The following is a 27193-nucleotide window of genomic DNA, read 5'->3' as shown; positions in this document are numbered from 1 at the left end:
TTTCACACCCTAAAAATCCTCGACGAAGAGTCGTTTATAATCGAACGCCTCCAGCTCCGAGGCAATAGTATCGGTCCGCATCAAGCGAAGGCAGTAGTCGTCATGTCAATCGAGCAGTCGGAACAGTCCCGACATACCAATACATCCGCTTCAGCCGCTGACCGGCTCAGAGAAAAGAAAAGTTAGGGACAGGCTCAGCCTAGTTACAAATCAGCGAAGCTCATAGAGGTTGCCTTCTGGAGTTCGTATCAATGTCAATCCCGAGATGAGTCTGGATATTTGTACATACAATAATACGCTTTGTTTATGGACCTAGCTTATACGGCTGAGAAAAAGTGTAAATGCAGTTTTTTTGTGTTATTATGTCACAACTTTGGTGCTCACTGCAGCATTGTAGGATTTTCCCAATATCTCAATAATCCTAAAATCCAATGTTTACCTACCATGCTGGCACCGGTCGCTATGCGCATTTATATGTCATAGCTACTCATTTTCCTCACGAGGGTGAGTGGGCCCCGCATCAGCCAGTCACGGAATCAATCATTTACATGATACAAATTTCTTGACCCCGCCGGGAATCGAACCCGGGTCTCCCGCGCGCGTGCAAGGCGAGCGCAGTGACCACTACGCCATGGGAGCTGACTAAAGTAGATATTTAAGTGCTTTATTTAGATCAGTTTAGAACAAGATGACCCACTATGCTAACAGTTTAACAGTGCTGATAAAATTTCGGACCTTCACAAAGTTACCGACTCTTCAATCAAGTAGTGATGACAAATTTTGTTTACAAATTGATAAATGAAGAAAAGGGAAACAATACAGTTGGTTGAGGTACATGAGATAAGGGCAGAAGAAGGAAAAATGCACTCACGCATTCACGGGTTACACGTTCACACTACACGAATTTTTCTTCGTCCGAAGTTTACAATTTTCCGAATTTTTCTTCGTTGGCAATGTGAACACACCTTTTATGTACCTTTGTATACCTCTTCATTTGTATATCTACGCCTTAGGATGAAGACACGAAAATAATCGTGACGAAGAATAATTCGTTTTATGCAGTGTGAAAGGGCTGTTAGGTAGTCAGGACTGTCAGGAGAGACAGCAAGGAAGAGATGGATAGCTATTGGACTTTTTTCTGCCAAAATCTCTCGACCGAGTCAGCAAATATATTATACGGCCGAGTATTGGGCGTGCTAAAGAAAAGGCATTTAAACTTGTGGGACACATCACCACGTCCGAAGTTTACAATTTTCCGAATTTTTCTTCGTTGGCAATGTGAACACACCTTTTATGTACCTTTGTATACCTCTTCATTTGTATACCTACGCCTTAGGACGAAAACACGAAAAAAAATCGTGACGAACAATAATTCGTTTCCTGCAGTGTGAAAGGGCTGTTAGGTAGTCAGGAGAGACAGCAAGGACGAGATGGATAGGTTGGTATTAGACCTTTTTTTTGCCAAAATATTTTGACCGAGTATTGGACGTGCTACAGCCGAGTATTGGACGTTCTACGGCCGAGTATTAGACGTGCTACGGCCGAGTATTGGACGTGCTACGGCGCGCCGATGAAAGAAAATCAAATGACTTTTGAAATGACAACCCCTCATTACGCACTGAAGCAGTGATTTTTCCGTGTAATTTTTAATACCTACTTATATTTTATTTGTCTGCTGTAAATTGATCGTATTCTTATAAGTAATCGGAGTCATGTTTTTTGAGAACGACGCGAATACCAAGTAAGTTTTGACGCGCTTATACGTACTGTTTCCACTTTCGGAGATTTTTTCCTTTCTCCAGGGATTTTCGATTTGTGTGAGGGATACAACAGGAATAAAGGAAGGATATCAAGATATTTACAACTAGATGAGGGATTTTAAGCGAGTGGAAACATTGTGGGTAAACATGATCGAGCTTGGCAGTCAGGATGTTGAAGATGAAAAAGAGTCGGCCATTTTGTCAGCCATATTGATCCAGTATGATCCAGTTTTGTTTCGCATAATAACATACACTTACATAGGTCTGATCGTCTGATAGAGCTAACTGTAACTGCTGAGGTCTTACCGTTCCGATATCGAAGCGATAAAGTTCGCTCCGGATGGGAATCGAACCCGCGATCTAGCGCTAACGAGGCTGACGCGCTACCGTCCAAGCTAACTAGTCTGACCTTATGATAAGAGTCAAACCGTTATATTTTGTGAAGCAGCCCCTAAAAAATCTACACTTTATAAGTAGGTATGGTATGTAAGTGCTTTATTTAGATCAGTTTAGAACAAGATGACCCACTATGCTAAAAGTTTAATAGCACCTCTTTAGTCTTTACTGATAAAAATTTCGGACCTTCACAAAGTTGCCGACTCTTCAATCAAGTAGGGAACAAAGGTGTGTTCCGGCGGAACATATGATTTTTGACAAAAATACGGATTGTTCCGGGAAATAACGTACGGTTGGCAACCCTACTAGACACCTACTATGTTGATACCTACGGTGTCAACAGGTATTCTGTGTAGTTATGATAGATAAACTGAACCAAAGCAGTTAGTAGTTATAAATAACATAATTAACACGTTAACAGGTACCTATTTATATTTACATCATATACGCATAATATCAGTATAATAATATACAAATTTGTGTCATATTACTTGTTGTCTGGCTAGATACATAATATAGGGTAGGTATGTCTGGGATATAATGAGTCAGATGACAACAATGAAGAGGTAGGTAGAACTTGGAGTTCATAGGTATCTAAATTGATTTTTTTGATACGTTTGGGTAGGTATCGAACATGATGTGTTCCGGAGCCTACAATGATATCTTTCATGGTCTTTCTTTAGGATACAATCCTTCATCATTTCAGACGTGTAAAAAATTAAAACTTGCAATTTGGATTTAACTCTTTCCGCATATCTTTTTACCATCAGTTGCTCAAAACAAAAAAGAGAGGAGACCAAAATCGAAGAGAGAAGGACAGAAAGCCAGCCGTTCCGAGAATTGTGTCATATTACTTGTTGTCTGGCTACATATATAATATAATATAGGGTATGTCTGGGATATAATGAGTCAGATGACAACAATAAAGAGGTACTTAGGTAGAACTTGGAGTTCATAGGTATCTAAATTGATTTTTTGGATACATTTGGGTAGGTATCGAACATGTGTTCCGGAGCCTATAATGATATCTTTCATGGTCTTTAGGATACAATCCTTCATCATTTCAGACGTGTAAAAAATTAAAACTTGCAATTTGAATTTAACTCTTTCCGCATATCTTTTTACCATGAGTTGTTCAAAACAAAAAACAGAGGAGACCAAAATCGAAGAGAGAAGGACAGAAAGCCAGCCGTTCCGAGAGCGACCCTTATCTGTTTGGGATAAAGTGCACCTCGGGCGGGAATCGAACCCGCAATCTAGTTCTTACAAGGCAGACGCACTACCCTCCAACCTAACTAGGCTGGCAGTTTTCTTGTCAAAACCAGAACCCGTTTTTCTGACCCTTATCTGTTTGGGATAAAGTGCACCTCGGGCGGGAATCGAACCCGCAATCTAGTTCTTACAAGGCAGACGCACTACCCTCCAAACTAACTAGGCTGGCTGTTTTCTTGTTAAAACCAGAACCCGTTTTGCCTGTTGGTTTAGTTTTGGATGTTTATTTTTGATCAGGCAATTTCTCTGTACATATTTAAATGCTTTCCTCTTGTGTTACGCACTGAAGCAGTGATTGAACGGGACGCCGGGACACCCCCTGAAATTCGGGACTGTCCCGGCCAATTCGGGACGTTTGGCAAGCCTAGGTTTAACGCCACTATTAAGTGGCAATGGAGCAGTTGCATTTATTCTATTCTATTCTATTCTATTCAAAACTTACTTGGCTTGATCATCCAGAACACACAGGAGACCATTGGGTTTCCCCTCGACCAGCTGCAGACACAGCGTATTGTCCGAGAATTCAATATGGCGCCAACGAATTCCCTCCTTATTCTATTCTATTCTATTCTATTCAAAACTTACTTGGCTTGATCATCCAGAACACACAGGAGACCATTGGGTTTCCCCTCGACCAGCTGCAGACACAGCGTATTGTCCGAGAATTCAATATGGCGCCAACGAATTCCCTCCTTATTCTATTCTATTCTATTCTATTCAAAACTTACTTGGCTTGATCATCCAGAACACACAGGAGACCATTGGGTTTCCCCTCGACCAGCTGCAGACACAGCGTATTGTCCGAGAATTCAATATGGCGCCAACGAATTCCCTCCTTATTCTATTCTATTCTATTCTATTCAAAACTTACTTGGCTTGATCATCCAGAACACACAGGAGACCATTGGGTTTCCCCTCGACCAGCTGCAGACACAGCGTATTGTCCGAGAATTCAATATGGCGCCAACGAATTCCCTCCTTATTCTATTCTATTCTATTCTATTCAAAACTTACTTGGCTTGATCATCCAGAACACACAGGAGACCATTGGGTTTCCCCTCGACCAGCTGCAGACACAGCGTATTGTCCGAGAATTCAATATGGCGCCAACGAATTCCCTCCTTATTCTATTCTATTCTATTCTATTCAAAACTTACTTGGCTTGATCATCCAGAACACACAGGAGACCATTGGGTTTCCCCTCGACCAGCTGCAGACACAGCGTATTGTCCGAGAATTCAATATGGCGCCAACGAATTCCCTCCTTATTCTATTCTATTCTATTCTATTCAAAACTTACTTGGCTTGATCATCCAGAACACACAGGAGACCATTGGGTTTCCCCTCGACCAGCTGCAGACACAGCGTATTGTCCGAGAATTCAATATGGCGCCAACGAATTCCCTCCTTATTCTATTCTATTCTATTCTATTCAAAACTTACTTGGCTTGATCATCCAGAACACACAGGAGACCATTGGGTTTCCCCTCGACCAGCTGCAGACACAGCGTATTGTCCGAGAATTCAATATGGCGCCAACGAATTCCCTCCTTATTCTATTCTATTCTATTCTATTCAAAACTTACTTGGCTTGATCATCCAGAACACACAGGAGACCATTGGGTTTCCCCTCGACCAGCTGCAGACACAGCGTATTGTCCGAGAATTCAATATGGCGCCAACGAATACCCTCCTTGTTGTATTCTTCCTGTTCGTATTGAAACACGTGCTGGTTGAAGTAGTACTGCAGGTGTTCGTTGGCGTAGTTGATGCACAGCTGCTCGAAACTACCAACGAAAAATTAAATGAAAGAAAAATTTTAGTTTGGAAAAAAATAAGCGGAAAGTAATTTAAGTAAAAAAATAATTGGAGTAAAAAGTACCGTAAAAAGTTAGAGAGCAACTAACTGCCAAAGAAAATTTGCGAAACAAAATTTGGTTGGACTGTGACAGCGAAAAATTTAGTAAAGAAAAAGAGTTTTGTTTTTTTGTTTTTTTTTTTTTTTTTTTTTTTTTTTTTTTTTTTTTTTTTTTTTAAGAGGTTTGACAGAGGGAACTTTAACTGCTATGGTCTTATCGTCCCGAAATCGAGGAGAGAAGGAAGACAGGATAGGAGAAAGCCAGCCGTTCCGAGAACGAACATTATCCCATCAGGATAAAATCCGCCCCGGGCGGGAATCGAACCCGCGGCCTAGCGCTTACAAGGCAGACGCACTACCAACAAAGCTAACTAGGCTGGCACTAAGAATGTTTGGAGTTTTATTTCCGAGTATTTTTCAAGATCTACAGACTTTTCATTTAAGACTGATCCGTGAAGCTTAGCACACTTTATGTGACCTTTGTATCTTTGATCCCTACACCTAAGTAGGCGTCCAGAACGGAGAACCGACAATCGACCGTAGACTAGTTCCGACCCAAGAGAAAATCAATTTCAGCACTTGACAGAAGAACCCCTTCTTCGGCTCAAACCTGAAATGGAGAAGAATTACAAGTCAGACACGGTTGGTCTAGTGTTAATGCGCTTGCTTGCATGCAGAAGGTCGGGTTCGAATCCCACCATCGACAAAAATTTGTACTCGTTTCGATTGCAAATATTTCAACGGGTTACTTTCTGGTGTTCTCGTGTTGACCCAGCACCAAAATTTGTACTCGTTTTTCGATTGCAAATATTTCACCGGGTTACTTTCTGGTGTTCTCGTGTTGACCCAGCACCTAAATTTTGTACTCGTTTTTCGATTGCAAATATTTCAACGGGTTACTTTCTGGTGTTCTCGTGTTGACCCAGCAACTAAATGGAAAGTATTGTGTCTCTTCTCGCCCATCTGATGAGAGGCATACTACGGGATGGGCATGCTACGACACAGGCCACAAGCGTCTTATGTAGCAGTTGTTCCATTGCTACGAAATAAAAACGGCGGTGGAACACTCATCTTTTTTTTTAAAAAAAAAAATAGTGTCGGCGAGGGTCGATGGTTCTAGGTCTAGGCTAGGGTGGGCTTTTGTGTGTGGTGCTAAGCTATTACCCTGAGTTCAAAGATGTGAGCAATCTTCAGAGGTAACCTTTTTGTTAGGTGTTTTCCATGGATGTCTTGGGGGAGTTTATTTAGCCCTACAAAGGCTCCATGTCAACAGAGACCCAGGTATTCATAGGTTCTAATATACCATTTTGGGATTCATTCCTCGTTTGTAACATCCAACGAATCCATAACCTTTTTGTTAGGTGTTTTCCATGGATGTCTTGGGGGAGTTTATTTAGCCCTACAAAGGCTCCATGTCAACAGAGACCCAGGTATTAATAGGTACCATTTTGGGATTCATTCCTCGTTTGTAACATCCAACGAATCCATATACTGGGTTCAAAGTGCTATTGTCCGGTGACTAATAACTATTTTTGTTTCCAGGCTAATGACTTTGCTGCAGGTCTCTTGGCTTTAGGTTTGAAACCAAAAGACAAACTCGTTGTGTGGGGCACCAACTCTACTCAATGGTATTTGACTCTTTTCGCCTGTGCCAAGGCCGGCATTGTTTTGGTAAGTGTATTAGATTCGCGTGTTCTGTGTTGCAGCACTTTGAAAATTTTGCTTCTTGCAAACGGTCAGAAAATTTTCTTTACCAAAAATCTCTATCAAGATAAGGGCTAAAAAATAGTAGGTCATCTATCCAAGCGAATAGACAACTATCCAACCGAAGGTAAGTGTATTAGATTCGCGTGTTCTGTGTTGTAGCACTTTGAAAATTTTGCTTCCTGCAAATGGTCAGAAAATTTTCTTTACCAAAAATCTCTGTCAAGATAAGGGCTAAAAAATAGTAGGACATCTATCCAACCGAATAGACAACTATCCAACCGAAATATAACGCTAAGAATAATGCTCATTTTCTTCTAATCTGTTGGGTCCTGTATTTAACCCATTGTGGCTCACCTGGGCGTTGTCCTCGGCTGCCAAGCTATGGAACTGGGGTTCGATTTTCCCAGCCACATTATTTTCAAGATAAACAGGGGCCTGAACTCGGGATGAGGGGAGGAGAGATTTCTTCTGACGACAGGAACAAGATGAGGGACACGAACACTGAACTCCGCATTGGCATTCGTTCACCTCTGCTGTGAAATATCGGAGGGAATAAAGACTTTAGGAAAATAGGTGTAATAAATTCAGGTCCTCAGAATGAATACTAGAGAGACCACAACAGGTGTGTTTTCCTCTCGGGAAACCAACCTCTGTTTTAATCACGGTTTACTTGAATATAATAGATGATAGATAGATAGAAGCAAGATTGGCCCGAGAGTTAAGCTTGAACTAAAAAAAAAAAAAAAAAAAAAAAATGTGACGAAGAATAATTCGTTTCGTGCAGTGTGAAAGGGCTGTTAGGTAGTCAGGACTGTCAGGAGAGACAGCAAGGAAGAGATGGATAGCTATTAGACTTTTTTCTGCCAAAATCTCTCGACCGGGTCAGCAAATATATACGGCCGAGTATTGGGCGTGCTAAAGAAGAGGCATTTGAACTTGTGGGACACATCACCACACCACGAGGATGGTGGCGAGGTTGTGGTGATGTACAATATGTGTATCCGTTCAAACGCGTTGTTTTTCTTTCTCGCCGTAGCAAATCCAACACTCGGCCGTATCTCGACGCGGGCTCGGAGCGAAATACTTTATTTTCTGTGTCCGAAGACCTTTTGAAGTGACAACTTCTCATGTGATTTTTATCTCAGAATTTCAGACGGCTCGTGCATCAGTAACAAGCCAAGCTATTGGAACGAGAAATCAACGGAACCTCTGAAGACAGTCACTATAGGGCAGCTCCTGGATGATGCGGCTCTGCAATATGGCGATAAGGAGGCACTGGTCAGCTGCCACCAGAACCAGAGGCTGTCATTCAAGCAGATCCAGGCACAGGTAAAAATAGGCCCGCGCCGAAATGCACACTCTTCATAGGTTTGTGTTAAAATAATGATTGCTGACCTCTTAAGAATGTTTGGAGTTTTATGTCCGAGTATTTTTCAAGATCTACAGCAACGGAACCTCTGAAGACAGTCACTATAGGGCAGCTCCTGGATGATGCGGCTCTGCAATATGGCGATAAGGAGGCACTGGTCAGCTGTCACCAGAACCAGAGGCTGTCATTCAAGCAGATCCAGGCACAGGTAAACATAGGCCCGGGCCGAAATGCACACTCTTCATAGGTTCGTGTTAAAATTATGATTGCTGACCTCTATAATAAGAATGTTTTTTTTTTTCCAGTTAGGCGCTTTAACACTCTTGTGTCGTTCGCGCCGTCCCCTGTTTACCTACTAGATCTTAGTATATAGACCTTAGTATATAGAAGACCAATGGCCTTCAGGTACATTAAGGTCGAATCGATGTTGGCAGGGTTGTTATCGAGGGCTGGTGGTGAGGGGAGGGAGGAACGTATTTGTAGATGTGTGTGGCAATATATGGTCCACGGTTAGGGTATCACCGCACCCGCAGGTGGGTCGAGGGTCTCTCTTGAATCTAAGAATGTTTGGAGTTTTATTTCCGAGTATTTTTCAAGATCTACAGACTTTTCATTTGAGACTGATTCGTAGATTAGCACACTTTATGCTTTATGTGACCTTTGTATCTTTGATCCCTACACCTAAGTAGGCCTCCAGAACGGAGAACCGACCATCGACCGTAGCCTAGTTCCCACCCAAGAGAAAATCAATAGTGTCGGCGAGGGTCGATGGTTCTAGGTCTAGGCTAGGGTGGGCTTCTGTGTGTGGTGCTAAGCTTTTACCCTTAGTTCAAAGATGTGAGCAATCTTCAGTAACCTTTTTGTTAGGTGTTTTCCATGGATGTCTTGGGGGAGTTTATTTAGCCCTACAAAGGCTCCATGTCAACAGAGACCCAGGTATTAATAGGTTTTAATTTACCATTTTGGGATTCATTCCTCGTTTGTAACATCCAAGGAATCCATAATATACTGGGTTCAAAGTGCTATAGTCCGCTGACTAATAACTATTTTTGTTTCCAGGCTAATGACTTTGCTGCAGGTCTCTTGGCGGGCGGGAATCGAACCCGCGGCCTAGCGCTTACAAGGCAGACGCACTACCAACTAAGCTAACTAGGCTGGCTCTAAGAATGTTTGGAGTTTTATTTCCGAGTATTTTTCAAGATCTACAGACTTTTCATTTGAGACTGATTCGTAGATTCGTGAAGCTTGGCACACTCTAAGTGACCTTTGTATCTTTGATCCCTACACCTAAGTAGGCGTCCACAACGGAGAACCGACCATCGACCGTAGCCTAGTTCCCACCCAAGAGAAAATCAATCATTAGTAGAGTCGATGTTCACATCATTCAGCGTGTAAACGTTTGTCTTTGCTGGATCAGCATCGTTTTTCATCCCAGCAGCGTTCACGTTGTTTTCATATGCTTGACGCATGTTCGCTTGGTTTCCTGCTATCCCCTGGTCAATTTGATCATTCAACGCTTGGCTAAGCTTATCTGCATCTGTTTTATCACTAGATCCAGGATTCCTGAATACTTCATCGTTATAGGTGGGTGAACTAGTAATACACATGTCATCATCAACTCCGAACAGAACTTGAAGTAAGAACTAGTAACAGAACTTGAAGTAAGAACTAGTAACAGGACTTGAAGTAAAAACTAGTAACAGAACTTGAAGTAAGAACTAGTAACAGAACTTGAAGTAAGAACTAGTAACAGAACTTGAAGTAAGAACCAGTAACAGAACTTGAATAAATTTTATGGATTGCTTCTCTCTCCGACCCTTTTTAGGTGGGAACCAATTGAACTTGAAGTAAGAACTAGTAACAGAACTTGAAGTAAGAACCAGTAACAGAACTTGAAGTAAGAACCAGTAACAGAACTTGAAGTAAAAACCAGTAACAGAACTTGAAGTAAGAACTAGTAACAGAACTTGAAGTAAGAACTAGTAACAGAGCTTGAAGTAAGAACTAGTGACAGAACTTGAAGTAAGAACTAGTAACAGAACTTGAAGTAAGAACCAGTAACAGAACTTGAAGTAAGAACCAGTAACAGAACTTGAAGTAATATCAAATGACCGACTGCTTGCAGGGGCACATTCCGGCTAAGTGACATCATGCAAGGTGCTGGGCCAGAGTACCATAGACGACGAGAACAGATCTCCAAGTCCCTCAACTGTCGAGATGGCATTAACATTCAGTTCACTTCGGTAAGTACTCCGTGGTCCCGGGTTTGATTCCCGGGATATTTGAACCAGAACATCCATTTTATTGGTCACTGGTCTAAACTCAATCCGAAATAACTAATGGTTCACAAAGTTAGTTCAAATTCGGTTTAAGTTTAACGCTGGGTTCACGCAATCTGATTAGCTATTTTTTTATATATAATTAACCCACTTATTAACCCACTTTGTGGCCCCGGCCATGAAAGTCTCATAGAATGTACGGGAGACAGAATGGCCGCTGTCTCCCTCACTCAAAGGATATCCCTCACTATTCAGTGGGGGAACTCGGTAGCGGCCATGGGAACTCGGCCAGGTTAAAAAAAAAAGATCGCGAAGTGCCAAAATGGTCACCCGTGCCAATACTAACCACGCGCGACGTTGATTAACTTTGGAGATCCGCTAGAAACAGACATAATCAACGCCGTATGGCCGACGCAACGGCTAAAATCTTCGCGTTATAAAATTCAAAGCTGCTGTGAACATCACGCAACTTTCTATTCCCCTATTCAATTTGTTTCAGGGTACCACTGGTCACCCAAAGGCCGCGTTTCTCACTCACTACAATCTCATCAACAATTCCAACTTCATCGGAAAACGTTTGGAATTCGATAAGACGGTACGGTTTTTATTCAACATTTCAACAGTAGGTAATCTGTGATCTCATCTACGAATGACTTCTTACTCCACACTTTGCAATTTTCGTGCAGCAAAAAATGACAAAAGCCTGATAATAATAATTATAATATGCCTACTAGTTGCCTGTTAATACGCCCTACTCTCCCCAAAAAAGTGTTTCTGCAAGTGTAAGCTACCAACTTCATTGTTCTCAAGTGGCTGAATGAACTCGCAAATTAAAGACAGTACGCTTTCTTCAGGAAAATAGAATAGAATACCTACGCCTTGTTTATGCTACCAGCATAGAACTGAAAATGAAAAATCTTTGAAAATTATCATTTTTCTATTCCTCAGGACCACAAGATCCTATTGCAAGTGCCCTTTATTCAACATTTCAACAGTAGGTAACCTGTGATCTCATCTACGAATGACTTCTTACTCCACACTTTGCAATTTTCGTGCAGCAAAAAATGACAAAAGGCGGGCCATGAAAGTCTTATATGACCCTACGAGTTGCCTGTTAATACCCCCTACTCTCCTCAAAAGAGTGTTTGTGCAAGTGTAAGCTACCAGCTTTATTGTCCTCATGTGCCTGACTGAACTCGGAAATGAAACAGTACACTATGCTGTATCACTGTCAACTCAGCTAATTTCTTCCGGAAAATAGAATAGAATACCTATGTACGTCTTGTTTATGCCACCAGCATAGAACTGAAAAGACCCTTTATCCTCGCTTTCTAAACAAGGTTTTACATCGTCTATTTCATAGTAGGTAGTTCACATTTTCAATGTCTTTCAAACAACAAGATCTTTGAAAATTATCGTCCTTTTTTTGTTCCTCAGGACCACAAGATCCTATTGCAAGTGCCCATGTTTCACACGCTATTTGATTGTTATGATAACTTTCGAACGGTTCGTTCAATTTTAAAAACGTTCTTGGCAAAAACGATATCTGGCAAAAATGTTCAATGTAATAGGGATATTCACTCATTAAATTGTGGCTGCCATGGGCATATTGAACGCGATGAATCATGGCTCAACCACAGTAGTGCCTGCTCCCAGCTTCAAACCTATGGACTCACTCAGGGCTATTGCCAAAGAAAAGTAAGTCTGTTTGGGCTCAACCACAGTAGTGCCTGCTCCCAGCTTCAAACCTATGGACTCACTCAGGGCAATTGCCAAAGAAAAGTAAGTCTGTTTGAATAATATGTCTGTGGAGATTTTGGGTAATCAATCAATAAACTATGAAAGTTATGTTGATGTGAATGTACAGGACATAATGACTTTTTTGTACTGAAGTCACGTTATTCATCATTACCGACCTTTGCTCCGTTAAAATAAATGCTACCTACATTTTTCATTTGCATAATTTGAATAGGTATGGGTCGACATGGTATGAAAAATGTGAGACTAATAAACACGTTTGCTTAATAAACACGTATAATAATACGTATTACGTATAAGTAGGAAAGTATTGAATGTGAATGCTAATTCTATTCAAATTTATTGAACCAAACGTAGTGGTGTAGGGTTAGGGTCGCGGGTTCGATACCAAGTCCGGACGAACTTTATTCTAGACAGATAAGGTTCGTTTTCGGAACGGTTGGCTTTCTCTTATCCTGTCCTCATTTTCTCTTTGATTTCGAGATGTTAAACCTCGTTAGAAACGAACTAATTACGTAGGTAAAGACTTTGGTCCTTCCCGTTAAGGTGGGTGTGGACTGTGGACCCTCAAGCCATTACAAAAGGCGGGCCATGAAAGTCTTATATGACCCTACGAGTTGCCTGTTAATACCCCCTACTCTCCTCAAAAGAGTGTTTGTGCAAGTACAAGCTACCAGCTTTATTGTCCTCATGTGGCTGACTGAACTCGGAAATGAAACAGTACACTATGCTGTATCACTGTCAACTCAGCTAAATTCTTCCGGAAAATAGAATATTATGCCACCAGCATAGAACTGAAAAGACCCTTTATCCCCGCTTTCTAAACAAGGTTTTACATCGTATATTTCATAGTAGGTAGTTCACATTTTCAACGTCTTTCAAACAACAAGACCTTTGAAAATTATCATCCTTTTTTTGTTCCTCAGGACCACAAGATCCTATTGCAAGTGCCGATGTTTCACACATTTGGAACTGCCATGGGCATATTGAACGCGATGAATCATGGCTCAACCACAGTAGTGCCTGCTCCCAGCTTCAAACCTATGGACTCACTCAGGGCAATTGCCAAAGAAAAGTAAGTCTGTTTGAATATGTCTGTGGAGATTTTGGGTAATCAATAAACGATGAAATTTAAGTTGATGTTCAAATAAACATTTAGATTTTTATGAAATGTTTCTGAATAATTTTATTACTTGTTGTCGGTCCTCGGAGACCCTCAAAATATTTTCGTGAACTGCCTGAGGTTCGATGACTTGGCTAGTCTTTTTTTCTGGTTGAAGAAATCAAGACTGGGAAATTCAAGACGATGTGAATGAACCATTTGGATTTTTATGAAATGTTTTTGAATAATTTTATGACTTGTTGCCGGTCCTCGGGGACCCCGAAATTTTTTCGTGAACTGCCTGAGGTTCGATGACTTGGGTAGTCTTTTTTTTTCTGGTTGAAGAAATCAAGACAGGGAAATTCAAGACTACTTACTAGGTGTTATTCAAGACATACCATTTTAAGAAAAACTGGTGAGAATGAAGGAGAAAAGAAGGAAGGTTTCTTGAAAATAAAACAGACAATTGAAACGTGAATGCTATGAAATCGCGAGCTGTATTTCCATCACTCTCTTGTTTCATTTCACATGTACAATATACAGTATGTTCGATGTGAATGAACCATTTGGATTTTTATGAAATGTTTTTGAATAATTTTATGACTTGTTGCCGGTCCTCGGGGACCCCGAAATTTTTTTGTGAACTGCCTGAGGTTCGATGACTTGGCTATTCTTTTTTTCTGGTTGAAGAAATCAAGACTGGGAAATTCAAGACTACTTACTAGGTGTTATTCAAGACCCACCATTTTAAGAAAAACTGGTGAGAATGAAGGAGAAAAGAAGGAAGGTTTCTTGAAAATAAAACACAGACAATTGAAACGTGAATGCTATGAAATCGCGAGCTGTATTTCCATCACTCTCTTGTTTCATTTCACATATATACAATATACAGTGTGTTTCATAATGAGCACAGTTCATACCGTGTGTTTCACAAATAGCAATCCGCCTGCCGCGTGTCCTCGAGAGGCTGTATAGTTTCCATCGTGTCCAACAGATCGCGCTTGCTTCGTATTTCTTCGTTGTAGTCGTTATTCAGAGCGTTAATTTTACTTCGCGTGATTTCGTACTCTCTCGGGTTTACGATTCGGAATGTGGCGGGATGTTTAGCTCCCACGGACGCCATGTTGTCTCTTTCCTCAGTATTATCGACTGTTCTAACGACCAGCTTTTGTGCTGACTCGAAATTGGTGCCTTCAAGTGAGTTGTCGGAGTCAGGTCTAGAATCCAGTATGTTCACTGAATTCGTATCGCCCAATGCGTTTGCGGAATCAGCATTTCTACCGTTTAAAGAATTTGTCACTCCTGTATTACTAGCATCCAATGTGTTTGATGATTCAACGTTGTTCGAGTCAAAAGTGCGTGCTGAGTCAACACTCGCATCGATTGTGTTGGCTGACTCAACGTTTTTAACATCCGGTGAATTTGACGACTGACTAATACTCGAATCCATCAAGTTCTCATCAACATTCCGGTCGAGAGAATTTGCAGCGTCCGTATTGCGAACGTCTAACGAATTTCCAAACGCGACATCTTTAACATCTCGCGAATTTGCTGACTGGGAATTTCTAGCGTCTGCACTTGTTGCGTCAGGAGAATCTATCGCATCTGCAGCATCCCGCGCATTAGTAGAGTCGATGTTCACATCATTCAGCGTGTAAACGTTTGTCTTTGCTGGATCAGCATCGTTTTTCATCCCAGCAGCGTTCACATTGTTTCCATATGCTTCACGCATGTTCGCTTGGTTTCCTGCTATCCCCTGGTCAATTTGATCATTCGACGCTTGGCTAAGCTTATCCGCATCTGTTTTATCACTAGATCCAGGATTCCTGAATACTTCATCGTTATAGGTGGGCACTGTGTCTTTCTTGACGCTCAATGCGTCTATCGTGTCTCTTAAAGACCCAACATTACCTGCGTCCAATGTTAAACTTGCGGTGTTGTCAGATGACACTCCAATGTTGCCATCAGCTGATAAACTTGCCATATTTGATATGTCGCTTTCCTGGGTATCAGCCGATAAGCTTGCGAGGTCAGATGACACTCCAATGTTGCCATCAGCTGATAAACTTGCCATATTTGATATGTCGCTTTCCTGGGTATCAGCCGATAAGCTTGCGGTGTTGTCATATTGAGCTTGATTATTACCCGATAAGCTTGCGACATTGTCAGATTGACCTCCAATGTTATCAGCTGATATACTTGCCATGTTGTCAGATTGATCTCCAATCGTATCAGCTGATATACTTCCAGTGTTGTCAGATGCCACCTGAGCTAAATTATCAGCTGTTAAGGAACCAACATCATTTGAGTCTGCAATTGATTCCATTTGGTTAGAGTTGGTTTCCACAGATGCTGTTAAGGCACCGCTTGTATCAATTGAGTCCATTTTTGATTGCAGCAGGTTAGGATTATTTTTAGGATTCAGGTTTGATTTATGTTCAGCATTTGATACCATTGAGTTAGGATTAGGTTCAGCATTTAGGTTTGAGTTAGGTTCAGCATTTAGGTTCGAGTTAGGATTAGGTTTAGCATTTAGGTTAGAATTAGGTTCAGCATTTGGGTTTGATTTAGGTTCAGAGGTTTCTGCTAAAGTTCCGCTTTTGTCTATTGAATCCACGTTTGACATGAGTAGGTTAGGTTCAAGGTTTAGAATAGGATTTAGTTCAGGGTCTAGGTTGGGATTAGCTTCATCATTTAGGTTAGAATTAGATTCAGCATTTAGGTTAGAATCAGGGTCAGCGGTTAGGGTTTTGTCCATCGAATCCACATTTGACAAGACTATGTTTGGCTCAGGGTTCAGGTTAGGGTTAGGCTCAGCTTTTAGGTTAGGGTTAGATTCAGGGTTCAGCTTGGAGTCACAGCAGGGTGGAAGTTTGGAGGCACAGGTGGACCGACAACAGGAAGTGCTACAGCACGGTGTAGTGAATTGAGCTGGCGGACAGTTCTCATCAATCTGGAACAGTTGATAAGAATAGATCAGTTGCACTTACTTGGGTGATGTTTCAAAGTCATAGAGCAGGAAAAATGAGGACCAACGGAATTTTTCCTTTTTTCCTACGACTTCTAGATACCGAGATAAATCAATCTAAAAAATACCGGTAAATCGTGAAGTTTGACGTCACGTCATACGCTCCCGTAGGCAATGACGTCATAATTCATGACTCCCGCTTCGTTTGTTTGTGCGCAAGCGTAATCTGACGTCACAACTCTTTGAACTTTTTCATTAGAACGGCAATTGAAAATCGAATTTTCGACCTTTTGAAGTTAATTTTTCGGAGTTTCGACCTCAGATTTGGATTTTTCACTACTTTTTACGTAGGAATTGACCATTTATTAATAATTTTTACCCATTTGCAACTCCTCCATTGGTGTTAGAACATCTGAACATTGTAATTGGGGATAAGAGACAAGTAAGCCTCTGTTTTAAAATAACCTGATAACTTTATACCTACCTATTTCAGCTTAACCACTTACACAAAAAGCCCACTCCGAGGCTTAGGTGTAGGTGCTGTACAGCCCTAAAGGATGGGGCTTCTACAAATCTACCTACTTCCCATTTCGCGAATATCGCAAATCTCTTTTATGACCGCCATCTGTCAGATGGTCTGAGCGTGACATGTCTGACAGACCGCAGTTTGTCTGACAGTCGAAATGAGAGCAGCGGAAAAAGCTTGAGACCTATTTGTGAAGAGATTTTCCCGCCCACTGTCTGAGCTTGAGTGGCTGTCCTAACGAAATAGCAAAATCGGTATTCAGCTACAGAGAGCTTTTAACTAGCGCCGTCGATAAACTGAACATGGATACCTTCAAATAACTGGAATTTGTATGAATGCCGTAACATTAACCAAGTATGCAATATGCAATGTACAAAGTATTAGTGGAGATGTCTGAATTACAACCAAGTTTAAACCCAGAGGGCAATAAGATAATAAGAGTTCCGTAAAGTAGGTAAGTACCTAAATAAAAGTGCGTATTACGTATAAGTAGGAAAGTATTGAATGTGAATGCTAATTCTATTCAAATTTATTGAACCAAACGTAGTGGTGTAGGGTTAGGGCCGCGGGTTCGATACCAAGTTCAGACGAACTTTATCCTAGGAACGTTTTCGGAACGGTTTCGTTTTCGGAACGGTTGGCTTTCTCTTATCGCGACCTCCTTCTCTCTTTGATTTCGAGATGTTAAACCTCGTTAGAAACGAATTAATTACGTAGGTAAAGACTTTGGTCCTTCCCGTTAAGGTGGGTGTGGACCCTCAAGCCATTTGTACAAACTGGCTTGCGCATGCCAGTTTGTTCGGTTTGCACAAAACTGTGAGAGGAATCAAGAACTCTGGCTTGTTCAAACAACGTACAGTAAAGGAGAAAAATGGAGCTCGAGGGGGGGGGGAACCCCTTCGCCCCCCCCCTTAAATATGGCCCTGTCCAATGAGTTTACTTTCCTCGTGTTATACAGCCTCGGTAAGTATCTACTGGACACACTAGTTTCCCTTCGAAACACTGTAGTTAAGCACCGTTGCGCGTGGTGTGTACCTGGATGGGTGACTATACGACTAGTTCTTACCACTGCTCTGTGTATCACGCTTGAACATGTCTGCTATTGAGTGTCCATGTCGGTCTGTTAGTAACACATCATCCGGGGGGGGGGGGCGGGCCCCTTCGCCCCCCCTTAAATATGGCCCTGTCCAATGAGTTTACTTTCCTCGTGTTACACAACCTCGGTAAGTATCTACTGGACACACTAGTTTCCCTTCGGTGCACTGTAGTTAAGCACCGTTGCGCGTGGTGTGTACCTGGATGGGTGACTATATGACTAGTTCTTACCACTGCTCTGTGTATCACGCTTGAACATGTCTGCTATCGAGTCTCCATGTCGGTCTGTCAGTAACACATCATCCTCTCTGGAATACGGGACACTGGCTGAATTCCTGGCCCATTCACGATCCACTTCTCTGGCGGAATCCCTTGGTACGTTGGAAATGTCCCGAATGAATGTGCCTGGTAAAATGAACAAAGTGAGGTGTGAGTTTTAACTCTAGATCGGCGAATTCGAATTTAGTGTGTCTGGTTGTCTATTTGATTGTTATGATAACTTTCGAACGGTTCGTTCAATTTTAAAAAAACGTTCTTGGCAAAAACGATATCTGGCAAAAATGTTCAATATAGGTAATAGGGATATTCACTCATTAAATTGTGGATCCAAAATACCTCTTACCGAGTTCTACAGGACATACACATCCTGACGTTGTAGAAGCTCAGGTAAGTCCAGTTTCAGGCAAACGAGTAGTAAAAAGTTCTGGGTTCGATACCCATCAGAAAAAAAATGCATTCGCATTTCGGGATGTCCTAATTCCGGACATCAATCCCACACCCCCAAAGTCCCCATTGTATAGGTTTTTGTAATGGGCATCTTTGGAAGATTTCCCCCCCCACTCTCTCTCTTTCTCTCGCTCTCTCAAAAAAAAAAAAATCGTTTCTGGTGCTCTTGTGTTGTAAAACAACCTCGTGGTGTGGATATTGTTTATCACAGTGGAATTCTGATCTCGAGTTGGTTGTTCAAATACAAAGGACGCTCTTTGGAAAATGGCCTAATGGTCAATGTCCCGACATTTGTAAACAAAACCAACAATTTGTTATTGTTTGTCACGTTGACAGGTGTATGGAGTACCTGACGAAAGACTAGGAGAAGTGGTAGTGGCCAATATTGAACTCAAGCCTGGAGCCAGCCTCACTCAGGATGATATCAAGACATATTGTAAAGGAAAAGTAAGTTTCTTATTTAGTGGCCAATATTGAACTCAAGCCTGGAGCCAGCCTCACTCAGGATGATATCAAGACATATTGTAAAGGAAAAGTAAGTTTCTTATTTTATTTGTTAGATTAGACGTATTTTATATCCTACCTATATGACTTTTTTTAGATTCAACATGATTCACCCAAAGAGATTTCTGTTTTTCTATAAATAAAAAAACACTACCAACCCAGTGAAGAGTATAAGTTATTTCTTTTACAACTATTTTTCTTATTTTATTTGTTAGATTAGCCGTATTTTATATCCTAGGTATATGACTTTTTTTTAGATTCAACATGATTCAACCAAAGCGATTTCGCTTTGGAAGTCCACACCTGTCTTCCTTCTCTCTTCGATTTCGGGACGATAAGACCTTAGCAGTTAAAGTTCCCTCTGTCAAACCTCTTTTTTTTTTTAAAAAAAAAAAGTTTCTTGTTTTATTTGTTAGATTAGCCGTATTTTATATCCTCTGTGACTTTTTTTTTAGATTCAACATGATTACATGATTCAACCAAAGAGATTCCGCTTTGGAAGTCCACCACACTTGCTGCCACAGGGCACTTATGTATTTTCAATGGTTATCTGAAAGAGGGCCTCTGAGTGATTATTTAATACATGGGTTTCTGTGGGTAATCACGATGGAATATGCTTTGGCAGTCAGGGTGTTGAAGTTGAAAATTAACAGTTAGGTAATTAGGTATCCACTCTCCAGTGACTTTATTCAAATAATATTTGAAATTTCCAATTGGGCATAGACCTTCAATGGTTATCTGAAAGAGGGCCTCTGAGTGATTATTTAATACATGGGTTTCTGTGGGTAATCACGATGGAATATGCTTTGGCAGTTAGGGTGTTAAAGTTGAAAATTAACAGTTAGGTAATTAGGTATCCACTCTCCAGTGACTTTATTCAAATAATATTTACTTGGGACGGAAGAGAATAATAATATTTAGAATAATATTGTATAAAACTGGTTGGCTACTTTGAAATGTCGACTGCCCTTGACTGCTCTAATGTGAATGAAAGTTGAAAGGGACTCGAAATTCCAAAGCAATTTGTTTCGGAATGGAAAGTCAAGTGCATTTTTTTTATTCGTGGATATTGGGAATCGAACCCGCGAAACCTTATTAATCTCATAATGTCAAGGAATAAAAATAATAAATTTGAAGTAGGTACTTTGTTTCGGGGAAAAATACTGTCGCGAGACTTCAGTAGTCTTTAAATAAATGAATATTTTTCTTTCTTTCTCTCCCCCCTTTAACTTACACTTACACATACACTTACATCCATGGCCACGCATACCCTAGTAGGTATTTGGCCTCGCCAACTTTTTGCCTCCATAGAGCCCGGTTGAAAGAGCCCTCGGTTGTGAGATTGAGGATGGTCAATGGTCATGTCCTTTCTGACTTGGTCCTTCCATCTGTTCTTCGGTCTTCCTCTCGGCCGCCGTCCTTCTGGTTGGTGTTCCCATATACTTCTGCTCCCCCCTTTAAAGGCGCTCAAAATATTTCTAAAGTTGTGTCCACATACACATACCTATAGTCGACCGGCCATCGATCGATATCGACTGAACCGTCCACACTGCCTCGACAACATAGATTCACCTCGTCGATCGACGCCCGGTCGACTATGTTTAGACACATCTTTGCTTTGACAAAGAAAGAAACTCATGGAAAAAAATACCCCATTCTGTTTTATTTCCTCAGATGCACAGTGCTATACGGAACACCCACAATGTATGTAGATCTAATCAGCTCCATACAGCCCCTAACAGAGGAGATGCCCAATATTGCGGAAGAGTTGAGCAGTCCGGTGATAGCGCTAACAGCCGGGGCCCCTTGCTCCCCCACTCTGTTCAATAAGATACGCGATACTTTCGGAATCAAACATTTGATAGTAAGGGAGCCGGGGCCCCTTGCTCCCCCACTCTGTTCAATAAGATACGCGATACTTTCGGAATCAAACATTTGATAGTAAGTGAAAAAAAAAAATATTTTCCCTCTTATTACACCGAAAACCGCCAAAAAGGGGCCGAAAAGCCGCGTTGTACCGATCGTAATCAAAAGTTTCGTGTCGCATCCTTGTCATATTTGACAGCTGCATGCCAAATTTCAAGTCTCTAGCTCTTACCGTTCTCGAGATATTTTGTTTACAGACAGACAGACAGACAGACGGAAGGACAGACACACGGACCAATGGCTGAAACTTTGTATTTAGGCTCTAGGGACCTCAAAACGTGTTTGGCACTAAAAACTGACCATCGAAAATTTGACCCGATTACATTACTTTCCTTCCTATAGGATAAGGAAAGTAAAAGGGTACATTTGATTGACTTTTGATCTCCTACATTCTAGCAGGGTAGACTAATTTCTGACAAGAATTAATCAATCTTAACATAATTAAAATACTAGAGTTGTAGACTAAGTACCTGGTAGGTAATTTTGGTATAAATTTGATTTTTTTTTATAGGAAAAGCTCGCGCCCTGATTTGTCTCCACGCCCCCACCCCCAGGGGGGCGCGCCCCTTAGTTTGAGAACCTCTGCTCTATTCAGACGGAAACTACCCGCCTATTCACATTAACCTCACCTATCCTGAGAGGTGCCGGGGAAACAGCAGCAATCGATTTCCCAGATGGTCACTCATCCAGATACCAACCACGTCCAACGTTGCTTAACTTCATTGATATGACGTTCGGACTTGATACGAATGCGAAGGAGCAAACTTTGTAGCTCAGTGCCTATCACATAAGGCTTGCAATCTAGAGTTTCCGCGTTCTATTCCCGGTAGAATCGAAGTTTTTTTCGCCTTCTGTAGGTACCTACTTACTTTGATTTGAAGATAAATGAGAAGAATTGAATGGGTAAATAAGTACATGTGAAGTTACCATTAGTGTAAAATTAATCAGTTATACATAAGGTAATTAAAGAGAACACATATTTTTTTTTTTTAATTGGTTTTTTTTTTTTTTTTTTTTTTTTTTTTTTTTTTAATTCCGGAAGCGACTCTCAAGTAGCAACAAGTACAAAATTGTTTTGTAATTTCTCCGCTAGATGTCGTGTTTGTTAAGTTTTCATAATTTTCAAGTCCCATTCCGGATGCAGAGTGAGTTGGTGTGGGGTAGGAAAGAAAAACAGACCTAATTACTCATATCGCCAGCCTATAGTCAGCTTGGTTGGTCGCGCGTCTACCTTGTAAACGCTCGGCCGTGGGTTCGATTCCCGCCCGGAGCGGATTTTATCCTGAACGGATAATGATCGCTCTAGGAACAGCTGGCTTTCTCGTATCCCGTCTTCCTTCTCTCTTCGATTTCGGGACAATAAGACCTTGGCAGTTGAAGTTCCCTCTATCAAACCTCTTTAAAAAAATACTTCATATCAACTAAACAGGCCCTATGTCAATTGAACAGACCTTATGTCAACTAAACAGGCCTTATGTCAACTAAACAGGCCTTATGTCAACTAAACAGGCCTTATGTCAACTAAACAGGCCTTATGTCAACTAAACAGGCCTTATGTCAACTAAACAGGCCTTATGTCAACTAAACAGGCCTTATGTCAACTAAACAGGCCTTATGTCAACTAAACAGGCCTTATGTCAACTAAACAGGCCTTATGTCAACTAAACAGGCCTTATGTCAACTAAACAGGCCTTATGTCAACTAAACAGGCCTTATGTCAACTAAACAGGCCTTATGTCAACTAAACAGGCCTTATGTCAACTAAACAGGCCTTATGTCAACTAAACAGGCCTTATGTCAACTAAACAGGCCTTATGTCAACTAAACAGGCCTTATGTCAACTAAACAGGCCTTATGTCAACTAAACAGGCCTTATGTCAACTAAACAGGCCTTATGTCAACTAAACAGGCCTTATGTCAACTAAACAGGCCTTATGTCAACTAAACAGGCCTTATGTCAACTAAACAGGCCTTATGTCAACTAAACAGGCCTTATGTCAACTAAACAGGCCTTATGTCAACTAAACAGGCCTTATGTCAACTAAACAGGCCTTATGTCAACTAAACAGGCCTTATGTCAACTAAACAGGCCTTATGTCAACTAAACAGGCCTTATGTCAACTAAACAGGCCTTATGTCAACTAAACAGGCCTTATGTCAACTAAACAGGCCTTATGTCAACTAAACAGGCCTTATGTCAACTAAACAGGCCTTATGTCAACTAAACAGGCCTTATGTCAACTAAACAGGCCTTATGTCAACTAAACAGGCCTTATGTCAACTAAACAGGCCTTATGTCAACTAAACAGGCCTTATGTCAACTAAACAGGCCTTATGTCAACTAAACAGGCCTTATGTCAACTAAACAGGCCTTATGTCAACTAAACAGGCCTTATGTCAACTAAACAGGCCTTATGTCAACTAAACAGGCCTTATGTCAACTAAACAGGCCTTATGTCAACTAAACAGGCCTTATGTCAACTAAACAGGCCTTATGTCAACTAAACAGGCCTTATGTCAACTAAACAGGCCTTATGTCAACTAAACAGGCCTTATGTCAACTAAACAGGCCTTATGTCAACTAAACAGGCCTTATGTCAACTAAACAGGCCTTATGTCAACTAAACAGGCCTTATGTCAACTAAACAGGCCTTATGTCAACTAAACAGGCCTTATGTCAACTAAACAGGCCTTATGTCAACTAAACAGGCCTTATGTCAACTAAACAGGCCTTATGTCAACTAAACAGGCCTTATGTCAACTAAACAGGCCTTATGTCAACTAAACAGGCCTTATGTCAACTAAACAGGCCTTATGTCAACTAAACAGGCCTTATGTCAACTAAACAGGCCTTATGTCAACTAAACAGGCCTTATGTCAACTAAACAGGCCTTATGTCAACTAAACAGGCCTTATGTCAACTAAACAGGCCTTATGTCAACTAAACAGGCCTTATGTCAACTAAACAGGCCTTATGTCAACTAAACAGGCCTTATGTCAACTAAACAGGCCTTATGTCAACTAAACAGGCCTTATGTCAACTAAACAGGCCTTATGTCAACTAAACAGGCCTTATGTCAACTAAACAGGCCTTATGTCAACTAAACAGGCCTTATGTCAACTAAACAGGCCTTATGTCAACTAAACAGGCCTTATGTCAACTAAACAGGCCTTATGTCAACTAAACAGGCCTTATGTCAACTAAACAGGCCTTATGTCAACTAAACAGGCCTTATGTCAACTAAACAGGCCTTATGTCAACTAAACAGGCCTTATGTCAACTAAACAGGCCTTATGTCAACTAAACAGGCCTTATGTCAACTAAACAGGCCTTATGTCAACTAAACAGGCCTTATGTCAACTAAACAGGCCTTATGTCAACTAAACAGGCCTTATGTCAACTAAACAGGCCTTATGTCAACTAAACAGGCCTCATATTAACTGATAATCATCCGTGCATTGAATATTGGCCAGGCTACAGTAGCGCCCTCTAACGTCATAGGCCGCGGCTTTAGGTTGCCTGTCTCGTGTGAACACGCCCTTGACACATAGACCGGGCCTAATATATTCTGAAACGAAACGAAAAAGAAACTATTCATGCAAACGGTAAAGGCCCTTTTCCACTTGTGGTGAGTTTCATCCGATTTTTTTCCGAATGTCCTGTAGGTAATTAAATGAGAGTGTTCCCACTACATACGACACGATTTTTTTTTCCAGAACGACACAAAATGTCCTTGTAGGCAATGTAATTTAAAGAGAGTGTTCCCACTTACGCACGACACGATTTTTTCTAACGACAAGTAGGGACGGGTCCTAAAATATAGGTGTACTATGTATGGTAGATAATATATGTACGATATAGATACGTAGGTAATGTAGGTAGGTATTTGAATTCTAATTCCTTCTCTCTTCGATTTCGGGACGATAAGACCATAGCAGTTACAGTTCCCTCTGTCAAACCTCTTAAAAAAAAAAAAAAAAAAACTTTGGGCAGCTCATCAATAAATTGTTATTAATTGTTTCTCTCAACTTTACTTTCAGGTGAAGGTGGTGGACAAGAAGGGGAACATCGTACCAATGGGTATGTGTGGAGAGGTCTGCTACCGTGGATACAATGTTATGTTGGGATACTATGGAGAAGAGAATAAGATCCTGGAGAACGATGAATGGTTTCCTAGCGGGTAAGTCGCTGGTTCGATTCCCACCTCGACCTTTATCCCAAACACCTAACCAGTTGAGATCCTGTCTTCCTTTCTTTGATTTTGGAACGACCAAGACCTCCATTGTTACAGATTCTATTTCAAATCTCTTTAAGCCTAGTTACCTATGAGGGTGGCGCGTCTGTCTTGTAAGCGCTAGGTCGTGGGTTCGATTCCCGCCCGGGCCGGATTTTACTCTGAACGGCTAGCTTTCTCCTATCCTGTATTTCTTCTCTCTTCGCCTTCGGGACGATAAGACATTAGCAGTTACAGTTCCCTCTATCAAACCTCTTTTCTTTTTTTCAAGCGCCAAGTCAAAATAGTTTGACCCCGCTACTAAGAGATACCTACGCCACAGACCAAGTTGTAGATACATATTGTATTCGATTTAATTCTCTTCTATTCGATATGTCTTTGTTTTCCGTTCCCCAGGGACCTGGTTAGGGTTAGCTGTTCTCCTCCCTGTTCATAGTCCCACAGCCAGACGCTAGTCTTCTCTCTGTTTAACGTCCCCTAGCCAGACATCAAATCTCTTTAAGCCTAGTTAGCTTGGAGGGTAGAGCGTCTGCCTAGGTCGCGGGTTCGATTCCCGTCCGGGACGGATTTCATAATAAACAGACAAGGTTCGTTCTCGGAAAGGCTGATGGCTTTCTCCTATCCTGTCTTCCTTCTCTCTTCGCCTTCGGGACGATAAGACATTAGGAATTACAGTTCCCTCTATCAAACCTCTTTTTTTTACCGGCAAGTCAAAAAAGTTTGACCTCGCTACTAAGAGATACCTACGCCACAGACCAAGTTGTAGATACATATTGTATTCTATTTAATTCTCTTCTATTCGATATGTCTTTGTTTTCCGCTCCCCAGGGATTTCTTCATTCTTCACGAAAACGGTTATGGCCAGGTAGTGGGCAGAATCAAAGACATTATCATCCGAGGCGGGGAGAATATTATCCCCAAGGAAATAGAATACGTACTGCAAACACATCCTGACGTTGTAGAAGCTCAGGTAAGTCCAGTTTCGGGGGAACGAGTAGTAAAAAGTTCTGGGTTCGATACCCATCAGAAAAAAAAAATGCATTCGCATTTCCGGATGTCCTAATTCCGGACATCAATCACACATCCTGACGTTGTAGAAGCTCAGGTAAGTCCAGTTTCAGGCAAACGAGTAGTAAAAAGTTCTGGGTTCGATACCCATCAGAAAACAAAATGCATTCGCATTTCGGGATGTCCTGATTCCGGACATCAATCCCACACTCTCAAAGTCCCCATTGTATAGGTTTTTGTAATGGGCATCTTTGGAAGATTTCTCTCTCTCTCTCTCTCTCTCTCTCTCTCTCTCTCTCTCTCTCTCTCTCTCTCAAAAAAATCGTTTCTGGTGCTCTTGTGTTGTAAAACACCCTCGTGGTGTGGATATTGTTTAACACAGTGGAATTAATTCTGATCTCGAGTTGGTAGTTCAAATACAAAGGACGCTCTTTGGAAAATGGCCTAATAGTCAATGTCCCGACATTTGTAAACAAAACCAACAATATTTGTTATTGTTTGTCACGTTGACAGGTGTATGGAGTACCTGACGAAAGACTAGGAGAAGTGGTAGTGGCCAATATTGAACTCAAACCTGGAGCCAGCCTCACTCAGGATGATATCAAGACATATTGTAAAGGAAAAGTAAGTTTTTTTTTTTAAGAGGTTTGACAGAGGGAACTGTAACTGCTATGGTCTTATCGTCCCGAAATCGAAGAGAGAAG

The 27193-nt window shown here is 41.3% G+C and overlaps 1 protein-coding gene and 1 long non-coding RNA gene across 2 annotated transcripts in view; both read left to right on the top strand.

The window, feature by feature from the left end:
• The window catches only part of LOC103519047 (acyl-CoA synthetase family member 2, mitochondrial-like), a gene marked incomplete at its 3' end in the record, with an annotated part of 28611 nt that extends 1498 nt beyond the window's left edge, over positions 1–27113 (top strand). Inside the window, exons 2-12 of the mRNA XM_017448037.2 lie at positions 8139–8322; positions 9422–9452; positions 9658–9724; positions 9960–9998; positions 10488–10605; positions 11141–11236; positions 13326–13474; positions 20995–21184; positions 25276–25427; positions 26310–26451; positions 27003–27113. Coding sequence (XP_017303526.1) covers positions 8139–8322; positions 9422–9452; positions 9658–9724; positions 9960–9998; positions 10488–10605; positions 11141–11236; positions 13326–13474; positions 20995–21184; positions 25276–25427; positions 26310–26451; positions 27003–27113 — 1279 coding nt within the window. The remainder of the gene's footprint in view (positions 1–8138; positions 8323–9421; positions 9453–9657; positions 9725–9959; positions 9999–10487; positions 10606–11140; positions 11237–13325; positions 13475–20994; positions 21185–25275; positions 25428–26309; positions 26452–27002) is intronic.
• On the top strand, positions 18725–19263 carry LOC113471483. Its single transcript, XR_003394164.1, has 2 exons — positions 18725–18756; positions 19153–19263. It is a non-coding gene; the product is annotated as an uncharacterized LOC113471483 (long non-coding RNA).
• Positions 27114–27193: the final 80 nt, after the last annotated feature.

This window comes from Diaphorina citri, unplaced genomic scaffold, assembly GCF_000475195.1.
Source record: "Diaphorina citri unplaced genomic scaffold, Diaci psyllid genome assembly version 1.1 scaffold2504, whole genome shotgun sequence".
Lineage (NCBI taxonomy): Eukaryota > Metazoa > Arthropoda > Insecta > Hemiptera > Psyllidae > Diaphorina > Diaphorina citri.
This window is presented reverse-complemented; position numbering and strand designations above follow the sequence as displayed.